This window comes from Mus musculus, chromosome 4 (genome assembly GCF_000001635.26).
Source record: "Mus musculus strain C57BL/6J chromosome 4, GRCm38.p6 C57BL/6J".
Classification (NCBI taxonomy): domain Eukaryota; kingdom Metazoa; phylum Chordata; class Mammalia; order Rodentia; family Muridae; genus Mus; species Mus musculus.
The window spans coordinates 117,588,645-117,612,603 of record NC_000070.6 but is presented as its reverse complement, the minus strand read 5'-3'; the positions used below and the strand labels follow the sequence as shown (position 1 = coordinate 117,612,603).

The window sequence follows — 23,959 nt, the reverse complement described above, 5'->3', positions numbered from 1 at the left end:
GGCTACACAGAGAAACCCTGTCTCGAAAAAACAAACAAACAATCAAACAAACAAACAAACAAACAAACAAAAAAGAGCAGACACCTGTGCTGAGAAAGGTTGTGGACAACCTTTCTTAAATGCTCTTCTCTTTTCAAATTTTAACCAGTAAACTCAGCTAGGGAGTGTGACTTAGAGAGGAGGGAACAGCAGGCTGAAGTCATCATCTACTGCCATCTGCCTCACAGGACTCAAAGAGTGACTTGTCAGGCCTGGAGGCCAACAGCACTGAAATGTGTACACATGGCTCATCTGTAGAAACCACTGTGTTCCTGGGACATGTAGGCAAGGAATGCCTCAAATCATCAGTGGACCATGAAGGCACAGAGGCCCAGCCATCGAAAGGAGTGGGTCAGGAGAAGCCAGAGCAAAGACCCTGCAAAGAGACCCCTCTGGGATAAACACAGCTTGTTTCCATGCAGCCTCCTCATTCACCCATACAAAGTCTCAGAGTGTTGTCACCAGCTGTCCTCTGTTTCAGAAATGCCACAAATCTCTATGATACTCTATCAGTGAAGAGGCTGAGCCTCAGGAAGGACACCACACCCCTGGAACCCAGTCTGTTATGTCACCTAGTCAGAGTGCCACAGTCTACTTGGCATAAGTCTGCACCCATTTATGCCAGTCACACCAACCTGGGCAGCACTTAGTGGACATGGCTCTTTGTCTCTCCTGCCTCCATTCCCCACCCAGAGGAGATAAACAGAGCTCTGGTGATGAACAGCCCGCCTTTCATGATCACTTTTCCTCGAGTTGAGGAGAGTGGCTAGTGATGGATGGGCTGGAATTTGGTTATCAGGAAGGGCTGTCAGCCAGAGGTGCCCATCTCCTCCCCCACTACGCAGGGCATCATTACACTGTGGCATAGAGGTAAAATATGACCAAGGGGAGGGAAGGAAGAAAGAGGGGAAGGCTGGGCTTATACACGGAGCAAATTGAGCAACAATGAGAGCAGGCATGAGGCTGGAACGTTAGTTATCTGCCTGTGACACCTTTTATCTCTGCACAAATTGGTCCTTCCTCCCCCACTACATTCTCTTATACAAACAGAGGCAGACACAATGTGTCACCAGTGCAATAGCACAGCAATTTAACCCGAATTAGTAAGGGGGTCAAGCTAGGAAATAGGGGTTTCTCATTTCAACAGGTTCCTTGTCTCAACTCTGAACCACTGCACCATAGGAGGAGGGTGGAGAAAAGGCAGATTCATGATTGAACCCACCCACTTAGCCACTGCTGATGTATAAAAATTAACACTCAAGCCTCTAAATACTTCTCAACCCTAGTTATCTTCCTTCTCCCTTTTGATATGCCATGTCGGAAGACAGCACAGGCCTACCCCAATCAGACATAGCACTCAGGGCTAGGGATCAGCAAGAAGAGGGAACAAAGAAAAGTCACCCTAGACAGAAATGGAGGGCTAGAAGCCTATAAGACAGGCTGCAGGGAATGCTAGATTCAGGAAAGGGCAGGACTACAGGGTTACAGATGCTGATAACATCAAAAGTGGACCTTGACAGCTCAAGAACATACCTATGAGTCAGGAATCATGGTCCACACCTTTAATCTCAGTACTCAGGAGGCAGAGGCAGGTGGATCTCTGAGTTCAAGTCAGAGTAAGTTCCAGGACAGCCAGGGACTGACTACACAGGGCTATCCTGTCTTGAAAAACAAACAAATAAACAAAATCAAACAACAACAAAAGAATATACCTTTGTCTACAGACCTCCTACCACCACCAAAAAAAAAAAAAAAAAAAAAAAAAAAATGCTTGGTCTACCCTGCATTTGAGTAACCCTCTGACAGACCAGTCCATCGTCTTGAATAGCTGCCCTTTTGACAGTGACAGGACTTGATAAGGAACGGAGAGAGGAGCCTGTCCTGTTCCCCCGTGACCTCCACCATGGTGAGACCAGGTGCTGGGAAGGCTCTCAATGGCAGCGCACCACACCCCATGCCTCACCCCAAACCTGCTGTATGGCTCTATTATCAAGTGCTTGTTGTTCTTGAGCAAGCAACATCACCTCCATCACCTACTCTATGAGACTTAAAGTCAAGGGAAACAAACTTTGAAAATGGGCTCAGAGGAGCTATTTGGCTGGATGAGGAGACACTGAGCCTACAAAGGTTTGTGAAGATGCTTCTGGGCCAGATGAGACTAAGTAAGGAAAAATGCCAGAAAAGTGAATTGCAGGTAAATGGCCAAGGGGAATGTTCTAGAATCACTCAGTAGCTTCAAAATGGATTGAGGGGAGGAGTTACAAGATAAAGGGGGAAACTAGGGACTCCTCTTTCAAGTTTAAAGACAAAGCACACCGAGCGGTAGTTGGCGCACACCTTTAATCCCAGCTCTCGGGAGGCAGAGGCAGGCGGATTTCTGAGTTCGAAGCCAGCCTGGTCTACAAAGTGAGTTCCAGGACAGCCAGGGCTACACAGAGAAACCCTGTCTCGAAAAACTGAAGAAAAAAAAAAAAAAAAAAAAAGACAAAGCACAGAAGTACCAGGTACATAAGCCAAGAGCCCCCCTGCCCTCTCTAGACACAATGGAGGAACCTTACCTGACCACCACACAGTTTTATGAGCATTGTTAAGACCCAAAACATGCTCAAATTAGAAGCTACTTAAACCTGCTTCCTATATCCAGAGGCTCCTAGGTTTATCTGGAAGATAACCACAGCATAAGCATACAGATCTAGAAGCAGCCACTGAAGAAGAGCCTCCTGGTTCCTGGTAATGAAGGGTAACACCCTGTAGTACTTACAGAGACTCAGCTTCAACAAACATGTGCACTGTCCCTCCGCTGTTCCCAACTGCCCACAGCCCTGGGAGACTGAACTGCTGACTTCTCGGCCCAGTCTGCCCCCACATTTGCTCCCATCCTCTGGGATATCTGCACGTTACAATTCCAACCACAGGCTTCAGAAAGATGATACACTTGCTGGAGCCTGCAAAGGGTCAGGAGAAAGTAGTGTCTGAAATACCAGCATGACAGCTGGCTCCTTGTCTGTCTCCTCCTCCCCAACCCCCTCCCCAAACTTGTCACGGTACAAGAAGTCTATAAGCAGCCCATCAGATTTAAATACCAGTGTGTGTGAAGCAGCAGCACGGAGGGTGAGGGAGCAGGAAGCAGACAGTGAGTGCCTCTGTCGCCACTGCTGTCAGCGAGCACTAATGAATTTCACCAGCAGCAGCCATGCTGCAGCTGCGGTGTGGGGGTGATGGAAAAGGTGGGGAGTTTTCTTGGGAGAACACTGTGAGTACTAAAACATCTTTTCCCAAGGCCTTGGTAAAATATGTTATTTGAAGAACTGAGAACTATAGTCCACCTAGAACACCTAGAACTTTAGAAGGGGAGGGGAGTCAAGGGTGGGGGTGGGGCAAATCCTGAAGTCGTCCTCTAAAACAGGAAGAGACATACAAGTTTGAGGCTGGAAAAGAGCCAGTTACGATCCCATTAGATGGTGACCTCCGGCAGGTCTCACACCTTGCTTTACCATCATCACCCAGACTTAACCTCAGAGGCCTTGGGCTGCTCAATTGGGAGGGCAAGGAAAGGAAGGGCCCAGGCAGCGAAAGGCAGCCTGTTGAGTCTTCCTGGCCAGCCTATTGCTGCCCTACTTCATAGCAGCTGTAGCTAACTCCACGGGGAGGCCCTAGGTCAACATGTTACAGACCTGGGGAAGATGGGGTGAGGGAGGCCCCACACCTGTTCTGCAGAAAGTACTTCCCACAGATGTCAGGGGACACAGATGACATTTACCAAATCCCGAAGAGGTTGTGAGTGCTCTTGAGACTTTCCCAAGATCCCCACCAACAGGCCCACAACCTGAATCCAGGTCTATTTGCTGCTTCCTGTGTATTCTCTACTGCCAGACCCTGCCCTTCTCACTCCTTCCCACTGGTATACATGCTTCTCTGGCATGGCATCGTCCACAGCTGCCATATAGCATTAGGCTGGGCTCTAGGCCAGGGTGAGCCCAGCCAGGAAGAGAAAGCTGTGGGACTGAGCCAGGCCATCACCTGGGAGTCGCTACAGCTCAGAGGGCATGGATGCAGCGGAAGCCTTCCCTTGGGTGCCCTTTGCACAACTCTGATCAACAGTGTCTGATCTGGCAGCGACCTGCTGTGCAGGGGGCAGATGACATTTAATTTCCTCTTGGTTTCCCTACAGTACAGACGAAAGGCCGTCACCTGCGTCTGGGTCTGGCAGCACAGCTGGAGCTGTTCCCAGACACGCTGCCAGGGAGAGTTCCCAAACAACCAGAATGCAGGCGGTGCTCTGGGATGTCCCTTAGGCTATGCTGCTTGTTTTCCCAAGGAAAACCAACCTCAAATCTCTAGGGCCAAATCTCTGTTTAAAGACTCTAAAGGAGCTATATGTAGAGTATTTCTACATATAGTATCAGTGCTTGGTCTTCATGTAGTGTGTGTGTGTGTGTGTGTGTGTGTGTGTGTGTGTGTGTGTATGCAGTGCCTGAGGAGGCCAGAAGGAAGTATCAGATGCCCTGAGACTGGAGTTACAGATGGTTGTGAGCCTTCATGTGGGTGCTAGGAACTGAACCCAGGTCCTCTAGAAAAACAGCCAGTGCTCTTAACCAATGAGACATCTTTCCAGCCCCAGTAACTTATATTGTTATGGGTATGAGTGTTTTGTTTGTATGTATGTTGCATGTATGTCAGATACCCTAGGACTGGAGTTAGAGATGGCTGTGAGCCATTCACTATGTGTGTTCTGGAAACTGGAAAAGCAGCAGTGTTCTCAACTGCTAAGCCACCTTTCCAGCTCTTTCAGCTCCTAGTTTCTACAGCCCACCTACTGACTATCCTGCAATCCCTCCCCCTCAGAACCCATAGGAAGCACATAAATGTTACAAACACCCTGTGGAAAAGTGTAGCACGCACCTCTCTGGTACTACAAATGTCCTGAAAATCCTATCACTTATTCCTTCCATTGCCTTTCTAGAGAAACAATTAACAAGTTCCTCTCCAGTGTCCATGCCGTGGCACAGTGCTCACTTGTGTGGGAAGTCCTGGAACTGCTACCGAGACCTGGACAGAGCTCCTTACCACACAAGGCTGTCAGGGAGGAGAGTAGAGGGAGGAGGCTGAGTGCCAGATAGGAAGCTTCTCGGGTACTTTGGCCAGTGCCTTGGCTAATGACCTATTTTATTTTGGGGTTGGGAGACCTGGAGCTTAAGCTGTCTCCAAGATGCCCAACACATCCTAGCATACGTTCCACCTGGCCTGTGGCCATATTGACCCTTTGCCTCAATGCCCCCTGGAGGCTCTGCAGAGAGGCATCCTCTTGGCACTCAAGATCTGGGATGTAGTCTGGCCTCTGTTCCCATCACTTATTCCTGTGCCACGGCATGGACACTGGAGAGGAACTTGTTAATTGTTTCCCTAGACAGGCAATTGTTCCTTCCTAGACAGGAAGGAATAAGTGATGCTCCCTGTGCACAAGGACACAGCTGTTGCCTTTAGCCTCTAGTTGGTCCTCTCTGCCCTGATTCCAGATCTTCTGATTATTTCAAGATGTGCAAGCATTCAGACTCTACAGAGTCCTGCTCCTGGCACAATAGCTCTAGAACAAGCTTAGGGAGTTTCAAACTGTGTTCTAAGAAGTTTGAGACTTAGGGGTTTCAGGAGAAAGATCAGGCTATTTCATGGACTAAGAAAGAATAGGACTGTGCCCCAGCTTTAACCAGTACAGCTTAACTTAATATTGTGTTATTTTTAAAAGAGTTTACCACTAAAAATTACAGCCAATTATGTCCCCATACAGTATTTCTCCCTTTGTTTTTTGTCTTGTTTACTGTATTTTCAGTCTACTTTGCCCTGTAATTAGCTCTGATCACTTAGTGCTCCCACAGTCCTCAGCACACTACTTACTTGGCCCAGAGCAGGTCTCAGTGGCTGATTTCAAGCCACTGCTGTCCTAACACCTCCCATGGCAGCTCCCTACAGCATGGAAGGAACTGGCACTTACAGATAAGTCCTGGTGGATATGGCTGACGCATGGCACCCTTAGCAGGGGAACCCCTGCTACTATGCTCCATCATCTAAAACCCACATCCAAAGAACCAGACAAACTGCTTTTGACCAATCTTTGAGCCAAACGTAGCATTTTACTACAGGAAATGCCACTCCCTGGATGTTTCTAAATCTTGTACATGGGAATGTTAGGATAATATCCCTGTCAAGAGTCTGACCCCTGTCCAGGCAGCACTGGAGGGAGTCATGAGTCTGGTTACAGTCAGAGTCAACAGTTCTGGCTACAGAGACTAAAAATGGGTGAAGGTTCTTGGTGCCAACCACCAGGCACACTGCCTGAAACTCTTCCACCAGGTCTGCAAGGGGTAGAGAGGGAAACCAGGGATGGTGTCCTTCTGGCTAAAGCCACTTGTTAACAGGCCCTGGATTCCTTTATCTCTAGGGAAAGGAAGGTAGCGATGAGCACTGCCCCCTCCCATGTCTCCCAGCAGGGCCAGGGAGGACAGCCATTAGTGTGTACCTCAGCAGACAATGGGGAGGAGAAGTCTCCAGAGCAAAGGACAACTGCAGCAATTAGAATGCAGGGAGGTTCAGAAGCTATTTAACTGGGTGACCCCTGAGGTCGCTGCATCTGACTCCCATCCCTGGATAAATATTGTATGAGAGGGGAGGGGGCGAGCAACGGAGCTGAGTTGTCGCCGCAGCTCCTCCATCCCCTCCTTTCCCACCCGATGTGCTGCCTCCAGCCACACACAACAGGAACATTATTTACAGCCCTGACAGTCAGAGCAATCACTCTGCTAACCAAGAGGGAATGGACAAAGTCGACTTACCAAAAATTGACTATGGCAATTGAAGAAGAAACCAGGGCTGGTGGGGGGAGGGAGCTGAGCTAACACAGACACAAGGCTTCCCTTGCCCTCTGGGTCCTGCTGGAGCAGGTACTACCACCCTTAGACCCTAAAGCATGGCAGGTGAAGCAGGTCTCAAATCAGAGAAATGGGGCACCCTTTCACCTCTCCTCATTACCCAGGTGCCCTTGGCAAAGAAAGCGCTCTGGCCATCTGCCCAAAGGAATCCAGACCAGCCACAAGCCACCTGCAGACCCAGCTGGCCCTTAGCTGACCTGACAGGCAAAGGCCAACACCATGGCAGTTTGTGAGCTACAGAAAGCAGAGGCCAGGGTGGGGAGCTGGGCGCCTGAGCACAGGAGCAGCTCGGCCCCTTTGCCGCGCCTGCAGTCCTGCTCTAATGCACCCTGACATGCCTCTGAAGACACAGAGCTGTTTGCAGTCAGCATCGTGATTTGTTAGTAATTATTTCCATGGTGTCACATTGCTGTCACTCTGTTAACAAAGAGACAGGCTGCCTCGGGCTGCCTGCAAGAAAGAATCGCAGAGAAAAAGGCCTGTCAGACTCCTGGGATTCTCTGGGCTGGCTGGCTTTCTTCCCCAAACCAACATTCTCGCAGGCTTTGGAAGAATCGGTTTTACAGAACTATGAAGTCTGAGTTCTGTCACCCTTTAGCCAGGGACACTGAGAATTTATCCTACCCACTCACAAACTCTACCCTTCCCAAACTCTACAAAGCTAAACCCCACAATCCACAACTCCTTCAGCACAGGCCACCATACCAAATGAAACACAAAGCTCCCTGGCCTTCAACTCCCCAGCTCCCTGCTCCTTGACTCTCCCTGCCTCACACTGAGGCTGCCCTTTGCAGGTGCTGTTAGAGCCTGTCAAAAGAAACCTCACTTGGACCAACTGGTACAGCCACCCTTTCAGGTCGGGTATGGTAGGGAAGAACAGGATTACAGGGAATCTCACCTTTCCAAATCCAGCAATCACATTCAAGAGCAAAGCTGCTCAGGAGCCACGCCCTTCTAGCCCCATAAGCCTCTGAGAGGAATGACTGCAAGCTGACCTGTCTTTCTTTCCTAGGGCCCGGACCTGTTCATCATCTTCGAAGGAGAACTGGTGGTCTGCTTGAGTACAGATAATGTCTCCATTACCATGGCTAGGAATTAGAGGGACAGATTGGCAAGGGCTGACACAGCAGAGGTAGGTCACTCACCTTTGCAGGCACAGAAAGGTGAAGATTAATTCTCTCCTCTCACAGAGTGAATCAGGCTTCAGGATAGTGGGAGGCAAACAGCAATACTGAGAAACTCAATGCTGCGTCGTAGGAGCAGACGAGGCATCACGAACAGAAAGGGAAGAAGGCTCTAAGACCGAGAGAAACCCTGTCAAAGACCCCGCTCCTGCAGAACCTCACTAGACAGAGAGCCAGGGCAAGACCAACACTGTTTTGGCCTGAAGAGTTTAAATGGCAGACATAGGCCAGTTACATACAGCAGGAGACAAACTCATTGAAGGCAGGCTGCTTGAGGTAGTCTTGGCTTTTTGTTAACTACTATGTCCTCAATTCCTAAAACAGTGCAGGCACACAGTTGGTATTTAACTCATTTACTGACAGAAGAAATAAATGAACCAGAATGCTTCAAAGGCTTCTTCTATGGGCCCAGGGTCAGTTGTCTCCCAGCCTGTACCTCAGAAAGAAGGAAACCCAGGATGGATTCCAGAGGAAACAAAGGTGGCAAGGCTGATGGACTGCAAATGGATTTTGAAGAATGACAGGAGTTGAAAGAAGTCAAGAGGCACAGGGATATTTCTATATCAAAAACAAAAACAAAAAAAAAAAAACAAAAAAAAAAAAAAAACCAAACACTCATATACTCATTCAGCAAACGTATGCTAAATACCTAAAGGAGGCAGATGCTCCAACAAAGAGAAAATAGCAGTGGACTATAGCAAAACAGTGAAATACTAAACAACAATCAAAAGGCCAAAGTCACCTATACAACCACATGCATTATCTGTTATTCTATTGTGCAAAATAAATCAAACATAGAAGAGTACATTTTGGCCAGGCAGTAGTGGTGGTGCACACCCTTAATCCCAACACCAGCAGAGGCAGGTAGATCTCAGAGTTCAAGGCCAGACCGTCAGTCTACAGAGCATGTTCCAAGACAATCAAGGCTACACAGAGAAACTCGGTCTTGGAAAAACAAAAAAGCAAACAAACAAACCAGAGGAGTATATTTTTTATGACTTAATTTCTATGAGGGTGGAGAATAACACCCTAAGTCACGTAAGCCAAAGCAATGACTAGCTGGCAGGGGTAGGCATTATTAACTGGAGAGGGGCACACAGGGACCTTCTGAGACAAGGGAAATCTTGATTGGGATGATGGTGACACAGGTGTATACTTGTACACAAATGTGTCATTCAAAATGGTGTGTGATTACATTTCCATGCTTTGTTAGACTTATATGCCTTGATTTGGGGGTGAGGGATAGCAAGGATTGAACTTAGGTTTTTGGGCATGCTAAGCGAGCAATCTACTAGTGAACTACATACCCAGTCCTCTTTCCACTCTCTGACACGAGGCTTCACATGACATGAAGTTTTGACATGAAGTTGCCCGGGTCAGTCTGGAACTGCTCTGTAGTCTACCCAGGTAAGCCTTGACCTTGCAATGTTCTGACCTTAACCTAAGTACCTGGGACTTTAGGTCTGGGCCACAAGATCTGTGGGCTCCTATCATGTATGTATTATGTTTGTTTGTTTGTAATAATAAAAAAAACCCCAGAATTGATATTCAAGAGTCACAACAATAATAGGCAAGGCCTTAGAAAAGAAGTACTGGCTTTAAAATACCACACACAAAAGAAAGTATTAACATTTTCCAAGCGCAGTGGTAGTTCCTTCTACTCAGAGACAGGCTCCCCCAGCCTTCACTCTGACAGAGAGTATACAGACCTTCAGTATATTAAGACTCAAGAAGATTAAAATGTTCCACACACAGAGGAGCAGGCCCCATATCTCATCCCAGGGGTGGTATGGGAGGGAGGTTGCAATCCATGTCAGGTGAGCTCAAGGAGGACAGACAGACCGAATGGCCCAGTCATGCCCCAGATGGTCCTCAGGCCCTCTAAAGCACCCTATCTGTCAAGACTCCACCATGAGAAAGAATATGCTAGACTTCCAGAATTTGCTCTGGAACCACAGACACAGAACCCAATTTGCCTTCTTGACAATCCAGGTGCAGAGACTGGCTGGGCTATCCCAACTCTGGGCTAAAAGGAAGGTCTCAAAGGGTCCAGGCCTGCTGCCACCAAAGAAGAAGTGCTAAGGATGCTCTGCATAGTACTTCATAGGTCCTAGAGAGCTCTACATAGCAAATCCTAGGGCTAGACTCTAGGCAGCCAACACTTGCTTCTATAACACCTTTCAAAAGTCAAGAACCATTCAATCACCAGTTCTGCACCAGGCCAAAGAGGCTACTTTTAGCATCTTATCTTTAATCTGGGCAAAACTTCCATTCAGGGATTCTATAATTATCACAGTGAGTTAACCCTTCCACACCTTCCCAGGGGTGAGACAATGAGGCTGACAATGGAGTTTCACTGTCACCCAAGCCACAAGTACCCACAAAGGAGCAGGGGAAGCTAACAGACAACAGAGCTTCTCTTTCAGGGACCCTCTATCCATGAAGTCCTTTCAAGGAAGATTACTGCCCCAGTGAAAGGTAGCAAGGGAAGGTGGCATGGTAAGAGGCCTGTTAACCTGCAGCTCTAGGAGGAGCAAAGGCTGGGAACCAGGAGTCGATCTGGCTGCATTCAGAAGTAGATAATCCCTTTAATGCTGGTTCTAGGCCCAAGACCCACAGGAGGGGCCTTCAGATGTTTCTGAGTAGGCCAGCTCCAGGGCTGTCTGTGCTCACAGGAGTGGGGGTAGGGGGGGGGCACCTCTCACTCCTCCAGGCCCAAGAACTCTCAGCCCAAGAAGCTGTCAGACTAACGAGGCTACCCCACCACCACTCCATCTGAGCATGGCAGGCTGCACCGCACGACTGGCTTCAGGTGGCTCTTCTTTAATTAATGGCATCCCAGGCTCTGCAGGGAGCTTCACCCCACAATGAATGGCCCTCTCTCATTAGAGGCAAGCCTGCCATGATGTATTCAGGGTGAGGGCCAGGATTCATTTCCCTGTCTGTGGGTTGGCAATGGGAGGGAGGAAGAGGCAGCAGGGAGATTTATATCGAGTGACTTGGATTAGCTGCAGCTGAAACATGACCCCATCAACTCAAGCTGCCTTCTTGGGGCTAACCCAATGCACCTCTGATGACGAGAGTGCTCTAGGGAAACTGAAGGGAGGGCAGGAGGTCTGGTTGCCACTCTCTCTGACTCTCTCTGAGCTGAGACTCTAACTTGAAGGTCCAGAATACAAGCTCTGGGACATCCTTTCCCCTGCCCCCGCTCATCTCATGAGCTTGTGAGCCTGCGCTGACTCAGAATAATCTTCCCCATCAAGAGTTCTATCATGATGGGGATGCATTAGCCCCCTATATAAAGGATGGAGGCTCTACCCTACCACCTTCACTTGACTCTTCTGACTTTTGTAGTAAGCAATACACGGATCCCTTACTTCAGAAACAGTCTATAACATGGCTTGCTTCTTAACTGTTGTCTGGAGAGGACCCAGGGATACTGTACAACAGGGCATCTCAGACATCAGGTCAGCTGGCACTAGAAAAAGGCAGGCATGAATTTGTCACAAAAACATGCTGACGTCTGTCACTTCACTATGGTGATCTACTGGGCTAAGTCCCATTTCCAGTGTGGAAAGATCCTAGACAACTCTCTTCTTAGCAAGCATCTATCTTTGCCTGCTGAGTCAGCTTACTGGCCAGCAAATCTATTCTCCTTCCTTCCACCTCTCCCAGATACCATCTTATAGGGCACAGAAGATTGAGTGGGGGAAACTGCCCTCTAGGCAAAAGGGAAGCACTTGGGCTTTAAGCTGTGTTTACAGAATTGTTACACTCTTAAGAAGGCTACACTATACTCTGCTTGCTTTTACCTGGTAGGATCTAGAATCGAGGTGACTGAGGCTGCACAAATCACAGCCCTGACCACTGCTTACAAAACCCCCAGTTAATTCGACTTTCAATTCTGCCTGTACACAGAGAACCAGCGCACTTCGAAACTCATGTTCTTTCCACTATAAGCCCACAGAGTGCCAAGTCACTAAGTGTGCTAGGAGGAGGGCCTTCACATGGACCTGTGAGCTAATTCAAATACTGCTTTGCAGGCCTGCTGTAACTCTAGGAGAGCCAGGGCAGGCAGGTGTCCATCATCTGCACACACACTCAGTGCCTGTCAGCCGTGCTTCTCTCTGGTCCACAAAGAGAGTGTTCATATACCCTTGCTTCCCTACTCAGAAAGAGATGTAACTCAGTTCCGCTTTGCTAAGCCCTATTTGGCAATGTGTCTAAACACATGCAAACTTAATTAGTTCAGGAGGGGAACCCAAGTGCTTGCAGTGACAGATAAAAGTAACAGGGAATGAGACAAGTCAGGACTGGCAGGGAGTTCTTACTACGGCCTGTTCCCCCAGCAGGTTGCTAATCAAACGTGCTGCAGCTCAGAGCTGGGGATTAACTGGCACTCTCTTGGGCAAGGGGTAAGGCTCATAGGCTCAGGGGCATGATGAGATACCCTCTGTGCTTTCAAACATAAACATGAGACTTAGGTATCCAAAATGGTACTGGCCTATGGACTTCTTATAACTGACCCGAGGAGCGAGGTGGAGTGGCACGCACCTGGAGTTCCAGCACTTTAGAGGCTAAGTCAGGACAGTGATCACAACACCAGCGTGGGCTACAACACTGAGACTCTATCTTGAACTAAGAGCAACACAACAAGACAAACAAAGCACAGATCAGAGGATTCATTTATTTGTGGCCTTGCAAGAAAGCTCTCCGGCAGTGCCAAATCATGCCCTCTATATCCTGGACGACCATGCCTTCATGTCCAAAACGAACATGAAGGTCTACAGCGCCAACATCAGACAGCTCTGGCTCTGACCCTCAGAGCAAACAACAGATAAGGAAGATGGGTGTTCCCACCAGATCACAGAGTGTGAATCGTGAAAACAAGGACTGAAACAGATGGTCAACGGCTATGATCCAACAATGGTTCTAGAGGCAGAGGCCTAGGTTCAAATCCCTGCTCTGTCAACGAGCAGGCTGTATGTCCTTGACAGATTACTTATCTCTCTGAGCCATAGTTTCTCAACTTAGTTAAAAAAACAAAAACAAAAACCAAGTTTATTTAGATTTGGCACTCTAGGTGGTTTTGTCTCTACTACCTGACCTCCTCCTGCCACGACTTCTGGACCTTGATGAGCTACTGTTCCAGCTACAGCTTTGGCTCCAACTCCTGCTCTGGTTCCGGCCCCAGCTGCGGCTGCGGCTGTGGCTGCGGCTGCTCTGGCTCCAGGGCCTGGACTGTAATCCTTTTTTCTTCTTCTTCTTCTGGGTGAACTGAGCCTCTCACGGCTCTTCATTCCATGTCTGTGAGATTTCTTCACCCTGTGACTACTACTGCTCTTCCTGTCAGACTCACCATTTCTCCTGTACAAGTCCGGACTCGGGTTCCTCCTCCTCCTTCTTCTTGACCTGCCATGGTATTCATCATGGTGACTGGCCCTTTCCCTCCTCTCTGAATTCTTACCAAGGAGGAGCTAGTCCAATCTGGAGATGGCAGAGGTCTCTATCAGCGTCCCTCTATCCAGTGCTGGGATGTCTGACCACGAGAAGCAAAGTGCAGTGCTTTCCTATTGGACACTGCTGGACTTCAAATAAGCCTCAGTTTCTGCGGCACCACGCTAGGCCCCACCGCCTCCATACTGCCGTCGCTGTCTCCTCTCCCACAGCAAGGTCTGAGGGGAAGCAGCCACCCAGTACCTGCCCGAGATGGAAGGAGAGGGCTTTCTTCCCACAGCTAGTCAGCCAGGTGCCGCAGCCTGAGAAAATAGACCCTCAAAGAGGCCACCGCAGCCACCACAGCAGACCTGAGAAGATAGGAGGGAGGTCTCCTAAATCGACTAGTCAGCCAGGCATCGTGGCCTGAGAAAATGTCTCCTAACAGAAGTCACCTCCAGAGCTCTTCCACTTCTCTCAACTTATTTTTAAAACTTTTGAAAGAGTGTTACAAAAAGAAATCGTTCAGGATTCTAAGATTGCTGACCAAGTAAAGCTCCTGTTTCGAGGCCTTACTGAGTTCAATTCCCAGTGTGCTCTTCTGACTTTCTGCTTCCATGGCAGAGCATAAACACACACCACTTTTTTAAAATGACTTAAATATAAATAAATAACTTTTTAAAATAATTTAATTGATAGGACTATGGTAAGAATTAAATGACTATGTGTAAGCAATACAAAAGATTGCTAGAGAGTGCTCCACAAACGATGGCTGCGTTTACTCTCTGCTTTTAAGCCTTCCAGGAGTCCCAGCCTCCAGTTCCAGAGGCACAAACCTCTCAGATACAGTACCTCCCACCTGCCCAGGAACAAGCTCCTTGTCCCAGGCCCAGATCAACTCAACCCTCTGCCCTCTTTCAGAGCAGAAATTCTCCAGGGCCACTCAGCTGTTCTTTGTTTAAAACTCTGGCCTATGTGGCTTGTTAGCATAGTTCAGTGAGCAACTGTGTACTTGGCAAACATGAGGTCTTAGGATGGTCCCCAACACTACCTCCATCTCAAAATTCTAAATGTTACTAAACAACTACTAACTTTGTCTGAGGAGTCCAACAGTGCTCACAACCTAGTGAAAGAAACAGACGAGTTCCTCTCATTGCAGGCAAGCTGCAATAAAATTCCATGAAGGAATAAGTAAACAGGCTCCAGGAACATGGAAGGGGGGTGGGGGGGGGGGGAGAAGGGTGCACAGTCCTGAAGGAAGTAAGCAAGAGCCTCAACTGTCCCAACAGTATACACCCGACCTTGAGACTAAGGCTGCCTTCACAGGCTGAGGCAGAGGTGTGACCTGACTGGAGTCAGAGCTTAGGAGAACAGACCACCTGGAGAAAGCTCTGATTAGAGTGGTCAACAGCATTTCAAGATTGTGATTTCTGGTTGTGCCTAGACAAAGGGTGGTTCTCAGGTTTCTGACAGGGTAGCTGAGTGATGCCACCAGGCATTACAGGAGGGTGTATAGAGGGGAAGGCAAGGACAGTTGAGCACTGGATAGAGGGACGCTGAGTGAGGGCTCTGAGCATCTGGGTACAAGGCTTGGTTTCTGAGCAGCTGATAGAGAAGACCTCTTGTCTCTGGCAGGATCATGTTAGCTGTAATTTCTCTTGGGAAAAAAGACTAGAATGAAGGAAAATGAAAGCTAGGCCAGGGATCAAAGCAACACCAGCATTTTAGAAACACCAACACTATGGAGCATTCTTCTAATCTCAGTACTCCGTAGGCAGAGATCTCTGTGAGTTCAAGACCAGCCTAATACACATAGCAAGCTCTAGGATAGCCAGATATAGATATATACACACATACACATACACATACACATACACATACACATACACATACACATACACATACACATACACATACAACCCTGTCTCAAAAACCAAGACTTAGGAAAAACTAAGGAAAGAATGAATTGCAAAAGTGACAAAGGGGAGGGAGCCAAAGAATGAGAAGACACAAAGTTAAAGACTATTTCAGGATGACTTGATTGGCTTTGCTGAATGAGCCTAGAAGACCCAGCTTGACCAGGGCCAGATCCTCTAGCTCAGTGCTCTCATATGGGTCTCTTGTCGCATCACTTCACAGTTTTACTCTTCAACTTGACTACAGCACAGTGCCCAGTGCACACTCCATACACCAGCAGTGAGCAAGAGTACAGTGAGCAAAGCCCACTCCAATCTCCAGAGTTTCTTAAACCTCCAGTGTTCTAGGTCCACCCATGCAGAGTGCAAGCACGGGGTTGAGCATGCACACCCCAGAAGTCATGTAGCCAACTAAAGACCAGTGCCAGCCCTGCTCTTACCTGTAGCATGAGGGTCCCCTGAACCAACTCTGAGCAAGCCCCAGCCTCTCTTTTACTCAGGATAGTGCTCAATTATCCAAAAAGGGCCTCTTGGCAAACTGCACTGAGGGCCTGTGCCTCCCTCCAGTCAGCCTTGTCCCCTAGTCTTGCTTCTGTCCTTTGTCCATCTTCTTAGAACAAAAGCCCACCTGGGCTCTGTTCAGTGGTAAGCCTGGAGCTACAGACCACATGCTAGAGCTCAAGTTCTTCTCACTCCTCACCATCTACATTGCTACCTGCCCTCCACCCCAAGGATGCACACTCCCCAACTGGCCAAGCAGAGGAACAAGAATTCCCTTGGGGAGTGCCAAGGAACAACAGGTAAGATGAGGAAAGGACAGTCAGGGAGGAACAGGGAACTAAATAAACTAAACCCTATTAAGTATCTTTTCTATAAAAAGTACAGAAGAATAGTACGGAGTGGTGGCGGTGGTAGTTGCACACAACTTTAATCTCAGCATTCGGGAGACGGAGGCAGGCAGAGCTCTGAGTCTGAGGCCAGCCTGCTGGTTTACAGAGTGAGTTCCAGGACAGCCAGGGCTACACAGAAAAACTATGTCTCAAAACAATAACTGGAGGAGGGAGAGGAGGAAGAGGAAGAGAAGAGGAGGAGGAGGAAGGAGAGGAGGAAGAAGAGTAGGGGGAGAAAATTAAATCCACGCCCATTAAACTAAAACTCACCTTAATAAGTACCTGGGACTACAGCCTCAAGCCCTACAAATCTGGAGTATTAATTCATCCACCTCTGAAGAAAGATGGACACAAAACGATTTTGTCACAAGAGCAGATTTCTTTGCTGCAGTGGGGTTTCTCCTGCCACTTCAGTTCCCATTTCTCAGTGCTGCACTAATCAGGCCTTTTCCAACAACCATGATGTGAACAGCTTGGGGGCTAGAAGAACAACAGCAAGGAGACAAAGCGGGACTCCCGAGCGGGGCTCCCGAAACGGGACTGTGAAATGAGAGCATTTGCTGAATTCCTTAGACTTAGTTAACTCAAGACATGCATGTCAGAATACAAAGTCAGCCACATACTAACAAGTTATGAGTGTCAATTTAACACACCCTTGTCAGTCGCAGCAGCAGCTTTTGCCAGGCGCACAGTACAGGGTGGCTCAGCTGAGAGCCACTGACAGCCGCTACCAAGGTTCCAGAACACCAGTAAGCAGTGCACGGTCACGCCGCACTACTTACCGTCTCTCTCTGGCTGCTTTTATTTTGTTACACATTTAATTAAGAGCTTTCCCAGCAGTTATGTGCAGTCCTGCTTCTTAAAGGCAGTCGGAGGCCCTCCTCCCTACCCTGTTACCTAGCAGCAGCTCCTCTGGCAATACCTTTCTCCAGAGCCAGACTCAAATCATCGAAAACTGTAAAGTGTTAGAATTCCTTTCTGTTTAGTTGAATCTTTATCTCTGTGAGCCCCAAAGTATTCTACTTTGTTTTGTTTGCTGTTTATAAAAGGGAGACATCGCCTCCTACCAGAGACAGATGTTAGTACACACTTGGATTCTGCAACCCAATCTAGGCACTGTTTCTCATGAAGACACAGAATGGCAGTGTAGCACAGGCCAGAAGAGGCTTGACCAATGAGTACAGTGCCCTTTAAAACTGCCCCTCATCATGGGACAGCTCCAAATAAAGAAGCCCAGCACCATGGTGTCTAGTCCCATGCACATCAAGTTCTCTGATGCATGCATGTGCACACAATTCACAAGTGGCAGCACAAGGCTCAGAAGCACCAGCACTAGGAGGACGAAGATGCCAGTGAGGACGCAGTGGAAGGAAGGGCAGGAGGCTGGGAGAGGCTACCTGGAGGAGCTGGGCCCTGGACCAGGTCAAAGCATCTTCCACTTGGAAATGGTTTCTCCTGGGCTGCAAAGCCCCACATAAGACTTTCTAGGTTTCAAAGCTACTTAGGAAACACAATGAGAACAGCCTTCCTAGACTAGAGATGTAGCCCAGTTGATAAGGTGCTTGCCCAGCATGCACCAAGCCCTGAGTTCAGTCGCCAACACCACATATACCAGGTATGGTGGAACACACCTATAATCCCAGCACTTTAAAAGTAGAAGCAGGAAGATCAGCAGTCATCATATATAGTGAGTTCAAGGCCAGCCTGGGTTAGTAATATACAAGGCCCTGTCTCAAAGAAAGGAATACCCTTGCCCTCTCACCTTTGCCATTGATGCTTCTAATTTGCATCTGCTTCTAGACTTCTAGACCCAACCCAGAGAGCTGCCCTGCCATGTGGGACACAGAGACCCTCTGGTCTAGATGTGTGCAGCTAGGCTATGAGAGTGCTGTGTGCCCACGGGTTCTGCAGGTCATTCTTCCTGACTCCCCAGCAGAGCTGAAGTCCAACAGCAGGCCTGACACCCAACTGGAGGTCTAAGCTCATCTCAATGACCAGGGTCTAAAAAACCATACAAGGGACAAGGGACCCTGAGAAGATATAACCTGATTTGAAAGCAATAGTATGCCCCATCTTCACTAACACTCACCTTCTGTGTGCACATAGGGACATGCACACTCGCGCACACACGGGGGGTTGGGGGGGGGCGAGCAGAGAGAAAAGAGAAGAAAGAGGGGAGAGGAGAGAAAGAATGCTTGCTGCTGCTTGAGTTACAAAGAACACAGTGGTATTGATTCCATCACTCCTCAGCAAACAGCGCCCCATCCCCTTTAGTCTCAGGGGGATGTCTGAAGCCAGGTATCCATGAGGACAGACAAGAAGCACAAGTGTCAACCCAGCAAAGGAACCTGTCCTGCCTTCCACAACCAGACAGGATAAGAAGACAAAGGAGAAGAAGCAGTGGGGACAGAAGATGAGAGAGGGGGAGGAGGACTTGGGCAACTTCCCAGAAGCAGCCCTCTCTCATCAGACATCAGGCTCTCAGCTGATAACCAGGGTCTTAGGTGTCAGACAATAGGGCAACATAGTAACAGTAAGAGAAAGGACCCTGGAGCCAACTACTGAGTCTGAATCCTGGCAGGGTGGCCCTGGGAAATTTACTTAACTTCTCTGTGCCTTAATTTCATTAGTTATAAAATAGAAATAATAGTACCTACTTCACAGAATGAGTGAAGTTCTTAGAGAACTTTGAATATATATTATGTACTCTGTTTAAAAGGTTTTTTTCTTCAAGACCCTCTTTTAATGTCTTCCTCCTGGGTCAGTAACACACAGGCCAGCAATCAGAAGAGCTACCTACTGTGAGCAGAGAGACTTGTCAACGGCAGGAAGGGTTAACAACAGCAGTGCTGGGGGGGCGGGAGGGGGGTTGCCCTGCCCTATTCCAGAGACGCCTAGAAGCCACAGCTCCCAGCTTTCCTCTACCTCTGATGGCCTCAAAGACGCAAGGATCCCTGCTGCCCAGCAGGCTTGAATTTGCTTAAGCCCTAAAAGGCAAGGCCTGGTCCCTTAGATGCCAAGCCCTGAAGCAAAGAAGCCTTCTGCATACTCACATGACTTTCAGGTCCCAGTCTCCGCAGGTGACAAAGATTGACTTGACGTTTGGATCTAAGAGGCCTTCCTTCGCCATCCACTCATCGACCCTCTGGAAAGCGCACAAGAACAGATGACAAGTGAGATTCTCCTTTACCCTGAGCCCAGGGAGAGCGAGCGAGCAAGCGCAACAGTGACCTGCAGCTAAGCCGCTTGCACTGGAGCACGAGGAGTGGTGATCTCACCCAGGCGTGCTCTGCTTTGCTCTGTACTCTCAGCCTTGGTGTGTGTGTGGGGGGGGGGGGGGGCGCGCACAGAGGCTCTTGAAGGACGATCTCTTTGGGGAGATCCCAGTGTGAGTGTGGTGGGGAAGAAGCTCCTTAGTCTGTGTGTGACAACCTGCCCGTGATCCCAACTGGCAGTTCAAACACCCTTCTGGGACTTAACTGTCTCTCTCCTTGGCTGTCACACAAAGGCATAGCCCAGTGCAGACACAGGCGGTCCTGGGCCCTAAGAACAGGGCAGAAGGAGGCCGAGACAGGACCTTACCTGTGGCCTTGCTTCTTCATGTTTACAGTAAGCGCTTACTAACTGTGTTTATGAACCTACTTCTTTATCAAGTGAAGACAAAACTCATTTTCCTTCAAAGGAGGTTGCACTGACGGGCTAGAGGCCCTCCTAGTAGTGAGGCAATGCTGCTTGATCTAGTTGCTCAAAGCTTTACAAACCAACTCAAGGGTTCAAATTCAGCCGAGCATTCTGAGGACTGAGCTCAAGTGCTCCACAGGGAAAGAAACCACTCCCAAGCACACCCAAGTCCTTCTCTTCATGCCTCTAGCGGGGTTTTACTGTTTGCACTTACAGTGGAGTACAAACACAGACATCGGTATATAACAAGAGAATTAGCATAAAGAATTCATGAAGCACTGCCTATTTTTCTCAGAAGATCCCAGGCACAGGGAAAGAGTGCAGCCAATCATTCCATGGCTTCCACTTGCATAGGAGGATTATTTTTTAAGTCTGTGTCATACAGTAGTTAAAACACAGAATTAAAAGTAAGACACATCCTGTTCCAATCCTTGGCTCTTCCTTATCCTGGCTATGCTGTTGACTAGAAGTCATTTAAAAGTCATTAATCACCACTGAACCTCAGTTTCTTTCATCTATACAACTAGGTAGGATAGCAATCCTTACTGAGTTGTTCTGAGAATTAAATGTGATGATGTATCAATGCCTCCCCTAAAAACAGACAGGAGCTGAGAGGAGAGATGGTGAAGAAGTGCCTGGACTGCAGATGATGAGAGCACCCGCACAGCGGCCACCGTTCCAGCAACAGTCAGACTGTAAGAGAGCAGGAGTGCCGCTTCATTGGCTGTCCTGTTCCAGAGTTTTATTCAGGACAAACGTGTTGCCAGGCATGCTGGCACACACCCGCAGAAAGAAGCTGGGAAGTTGAGGATCACAAGTTTGAGGCCAGTCTGAGCTACACAGAGAGTTCAAAGCTAGCCTAAGCTATATAGCAGATCCTGACTCAAAACAATAGATACTTGATGACTGAAAACATTAACAGATGCAAGTTTAGTGAGAGCAAAGCCTACATGGCAGAAAACTGCAATGGCAGTCTAGTTAAAGCAGATTGCAGAGGGGCTGTGTGAGTAGTACTGGAAAGCACGTGTGGGCTCTAAGGAAGAACTCCCATCTAGCAGGTATAGCTAAGCTCCCTGGCAGGCACTTCTGAGGTGCTAGAGGCATCCAGTAATAAAACCCAGGACCCCCTCTAATTCTATGTCAGGCCAGTAAGCAGAATGTAAGCGCTGCTCCCAGCACACACTGGTAGATCACACGCTCTGAACCTTCTTTCAGTCTACCTATGCCTAAAAATCACCCCCAGCCAAAGAACCTCCGAAGCACAGAGGCTGGATATCAGCTGCTGAATGATCTGCCTCCCTCAGCTCTCTAGCTTAATCCCTTATGCACATGTGCACACATGTGCAGTCACACGCTATCACAGCTCTTACCCAAGGTCACCTAAAAGAAAAGATAAACTTCACTGAAGAGAAAAGATTCAACCCAGAGCTTCCCAAATCCATAACACCTGGCTGGCTCTATCTGCTCAAGTAAGTGCCTCACATGGTAGCGTCCCAACACCCCAACTCACAGGAAAGGAGAGGACAGGACTGTCAGAATGACTCAGCATGGCCATGGCTTTGTCCCAAGAGGCACTTAACACTCTACCATGTGGCAGAAACTTAGTGAGCATCTTTCACTGTGAGCCTGCCCAGACACACAGGTCTGACCTCCCTTGTTCTACCTAAGTGAAAAAAGGCAATAGGAACCACAAGACAACTCCAATCTGTTGGCAGCCCTTCCCATCACTAGCGGTATATCACTGGCCCAGCCTGAGCTCCACTCAGAATAAATAAATCAGGCAAGCATCTTGCTAGTTGGGACAAGATTTTAGTTCTGTGTCTGACTCCGGACTAACAGGGTGGGTATGGTGTGCTTGTCCTCCATAAACTCTTCTCAGATTGATGCTGGAAACCTTCCCCTCACCTACAAAATACCAAAGTGGATAACATTCAGAACATTCTAAGCACCCCACTCCAGGGCTGGCCTGGGCTTGTCAGAAAGGGGTCTTGTGAACACCACACCTCCCTTAACTCTGACCATTATGTTAAAGACCCCAGTTTGGAGCTGCAAGGACCTAGCAACAGACATTCCTGGGAAATGCTATCTGCCCTCTATCCTCTGTTAAAGCAAGGCTGTTTGGGGCTACTGCAGGCAAGGAGCAAGCATCCTGAGGGAGCCCCTCAGTCCTAATAAAGGACTACCTCTCAAAAGGGCAGGAGGTCAGGGAAGCAACAGAAGCTGCCTTCCCTTCCCTTTACCTTCTGCCATCGACTGCAAGTGCCCTCACCATGTCCAAAACTGAGCTGAAACGCCTAGACCTCTACACTCCAGAGACTGAGAATGCCCACTCCCACCAAGGCAGCTAAGCCTGCCTCTCAGACCTTCTCCATGCAGATGTATCCAGGATGTTCAAGTCATGACTCTCTCCCAGGGGAGAGCTAAGGGGAGGTGTCTCCCTTTTGATGCCACACCTCTACATCTTCGCTGTCCACCTGTCATGCAACTGTGCCCTTGATATTCTTCCTGAACACTGATATGGCCCAAGTTTTGGATTTACGAGGCTTTAAAACAAATAAAGCACCTAATGAAATCCACAGGCTTGTTCTTGTCTGCCCTCCTCCACAGAGCAGCACTGTCAAAGAACCCTTCTTAGAAAACCCTGAGGCTGGAGGGTTGCAGGGAGGGTAGGCTGAGATCAAGCAGAGCCTCTTCCTTATTCCCTCTAGCTGGAGTGCAGGAAGCAGCGCTTTAACCTTTCCCAGTTCCCTGAGGAGAATAGCCAAGAAGTGTGGTCTCTGCCAAGAGTTCTAAAGTCTTTAATTTGATTTCCCTCACATAGGCAATTGTTGTAATTATTCTGATTAGGAATCATTACCCAGTGCAGCCTCTGCACCCGACAGGCACATTGCATCCAGCGGCAAGCAGCAGTGGGGCAGGCGGCTGACTGCAGCTCCTGGAGGAGCAGACAGCAAACAAAAGCCATCGATGGGGAGTTCTGGGTGAGTTAATGAAGTGCTCACATGCCACAGGAAGCCAACACCAAAGCTAAACAAAAACACCTCGAGTCCCAGGGGCTAACCCTGTAAGGCTGCAGAGCAGCTCCTCTGCCCCAGCCCACCCAGCACAGGCCACAGGCCAGGTGAGGAGGGGTGAAGGGGCTCTGCCTGACTCCTGGCAGCACTTGGACATCTTGTCAGTAACCCTGACAGGAACAGCTGGAGATGACAGATCAATGGTTCAATACTCTCAACAGCATGTCACTGATGTGACAGCAAATGTTATTCTAATCAAGCTATAATCATAGTCAAATTATACGGCAACGTTCTCAGGAGGGGAGGGAAAGAAAGGCAGCAGGAAGAGGTCAGAGGTCAGGAATTAAAGGTCATTCAACCTACCTCCAGCACTTGCTGCAGGCTTGGCTGGCCATCCACCATGGCTTGAATGATCCCGGTGAGCTGTAAAGAAAGAAAAACCAGCCTTTGGGTAGACAACCAAGGCCCAAGGGAAGAGCAGCCCATTCTGTCCACTGAATTCCTCCTCCAATGTGAGAGCTGGGGCCTCGATGCTTCAAGCTCAGAGGCAGCCCGGGAGCCTGGAATCATGTCTTAGGATGCGGGAGAATAGTCCCAGCAGCAGCTTTGTCTGAAACGGGCCCACCCACAGGTTAACAACAAGGCAGGCTCCATGCATGTTTAAACTTTTATTTGGGAGACTTTTTTTCTTTTAATTTTACATGCCTTTTGTATTCAACAGGTTCAATAAGATCCCACAAGTCAGTCTTAAGGCACATTAGACTCCAGTATCACAGAACCTCCCATGGAGCCTGGTGAGTCTGTGCTCCAGCTAGGCATACTTTCTGCGTCCTTCCCTTTCTCTGAGCCTCTGTCCATCCAGGACTTCCCCGTTTA

At 48.6% G+C, this 23,959-nt stretch overlaps 1 protein-coding gene and 1 pseudogene across 36 annotated transcripts in view; both read right to left on the bottom strand.

Moving 5' to 3' along the window:
* Window positions 1-23,959, bottom strand: part of Eri3 (exoribonuclease 3) — a 124,057-nt gene that overhangs the window by 61,694 nt on the left and 38,404 nt on the right. For 34 of the 36 annotated variants that reach the window (XR_003954876.1, XR_003954877.1, XM_030253202.1 and 31 more), the window contains 2 exons: window positions 23,447-23,506; window positions 19,442-19,533 (listed from right to left, as the gene is read on the bottom strand). Coding sequence is in view for 32 of the 36 variants with exons in the window: in XM_030253202.1 (XP_030109062.1) it covers window positions 19,442-19,533; window positions 23,447-23,506 (152 nt within the window). In the remaining 4 variants the exon portion in view is untranslated. Of the gene's footprint in view, window positions 1-2,800; window positions 2,985-19,441; window positions 19,534-23,446; window positions 23,507-23,959 lie in introns of all 36 variants that reach the window. The other 2 variants (XR_003954874.1, XR_003954875.1) reach the window with 1 other exon arrangement.
* On the bottom strand, window positions 13,211-13,768 carry Gm19192 (predicted gene, 19192; annotated as a pseudogene).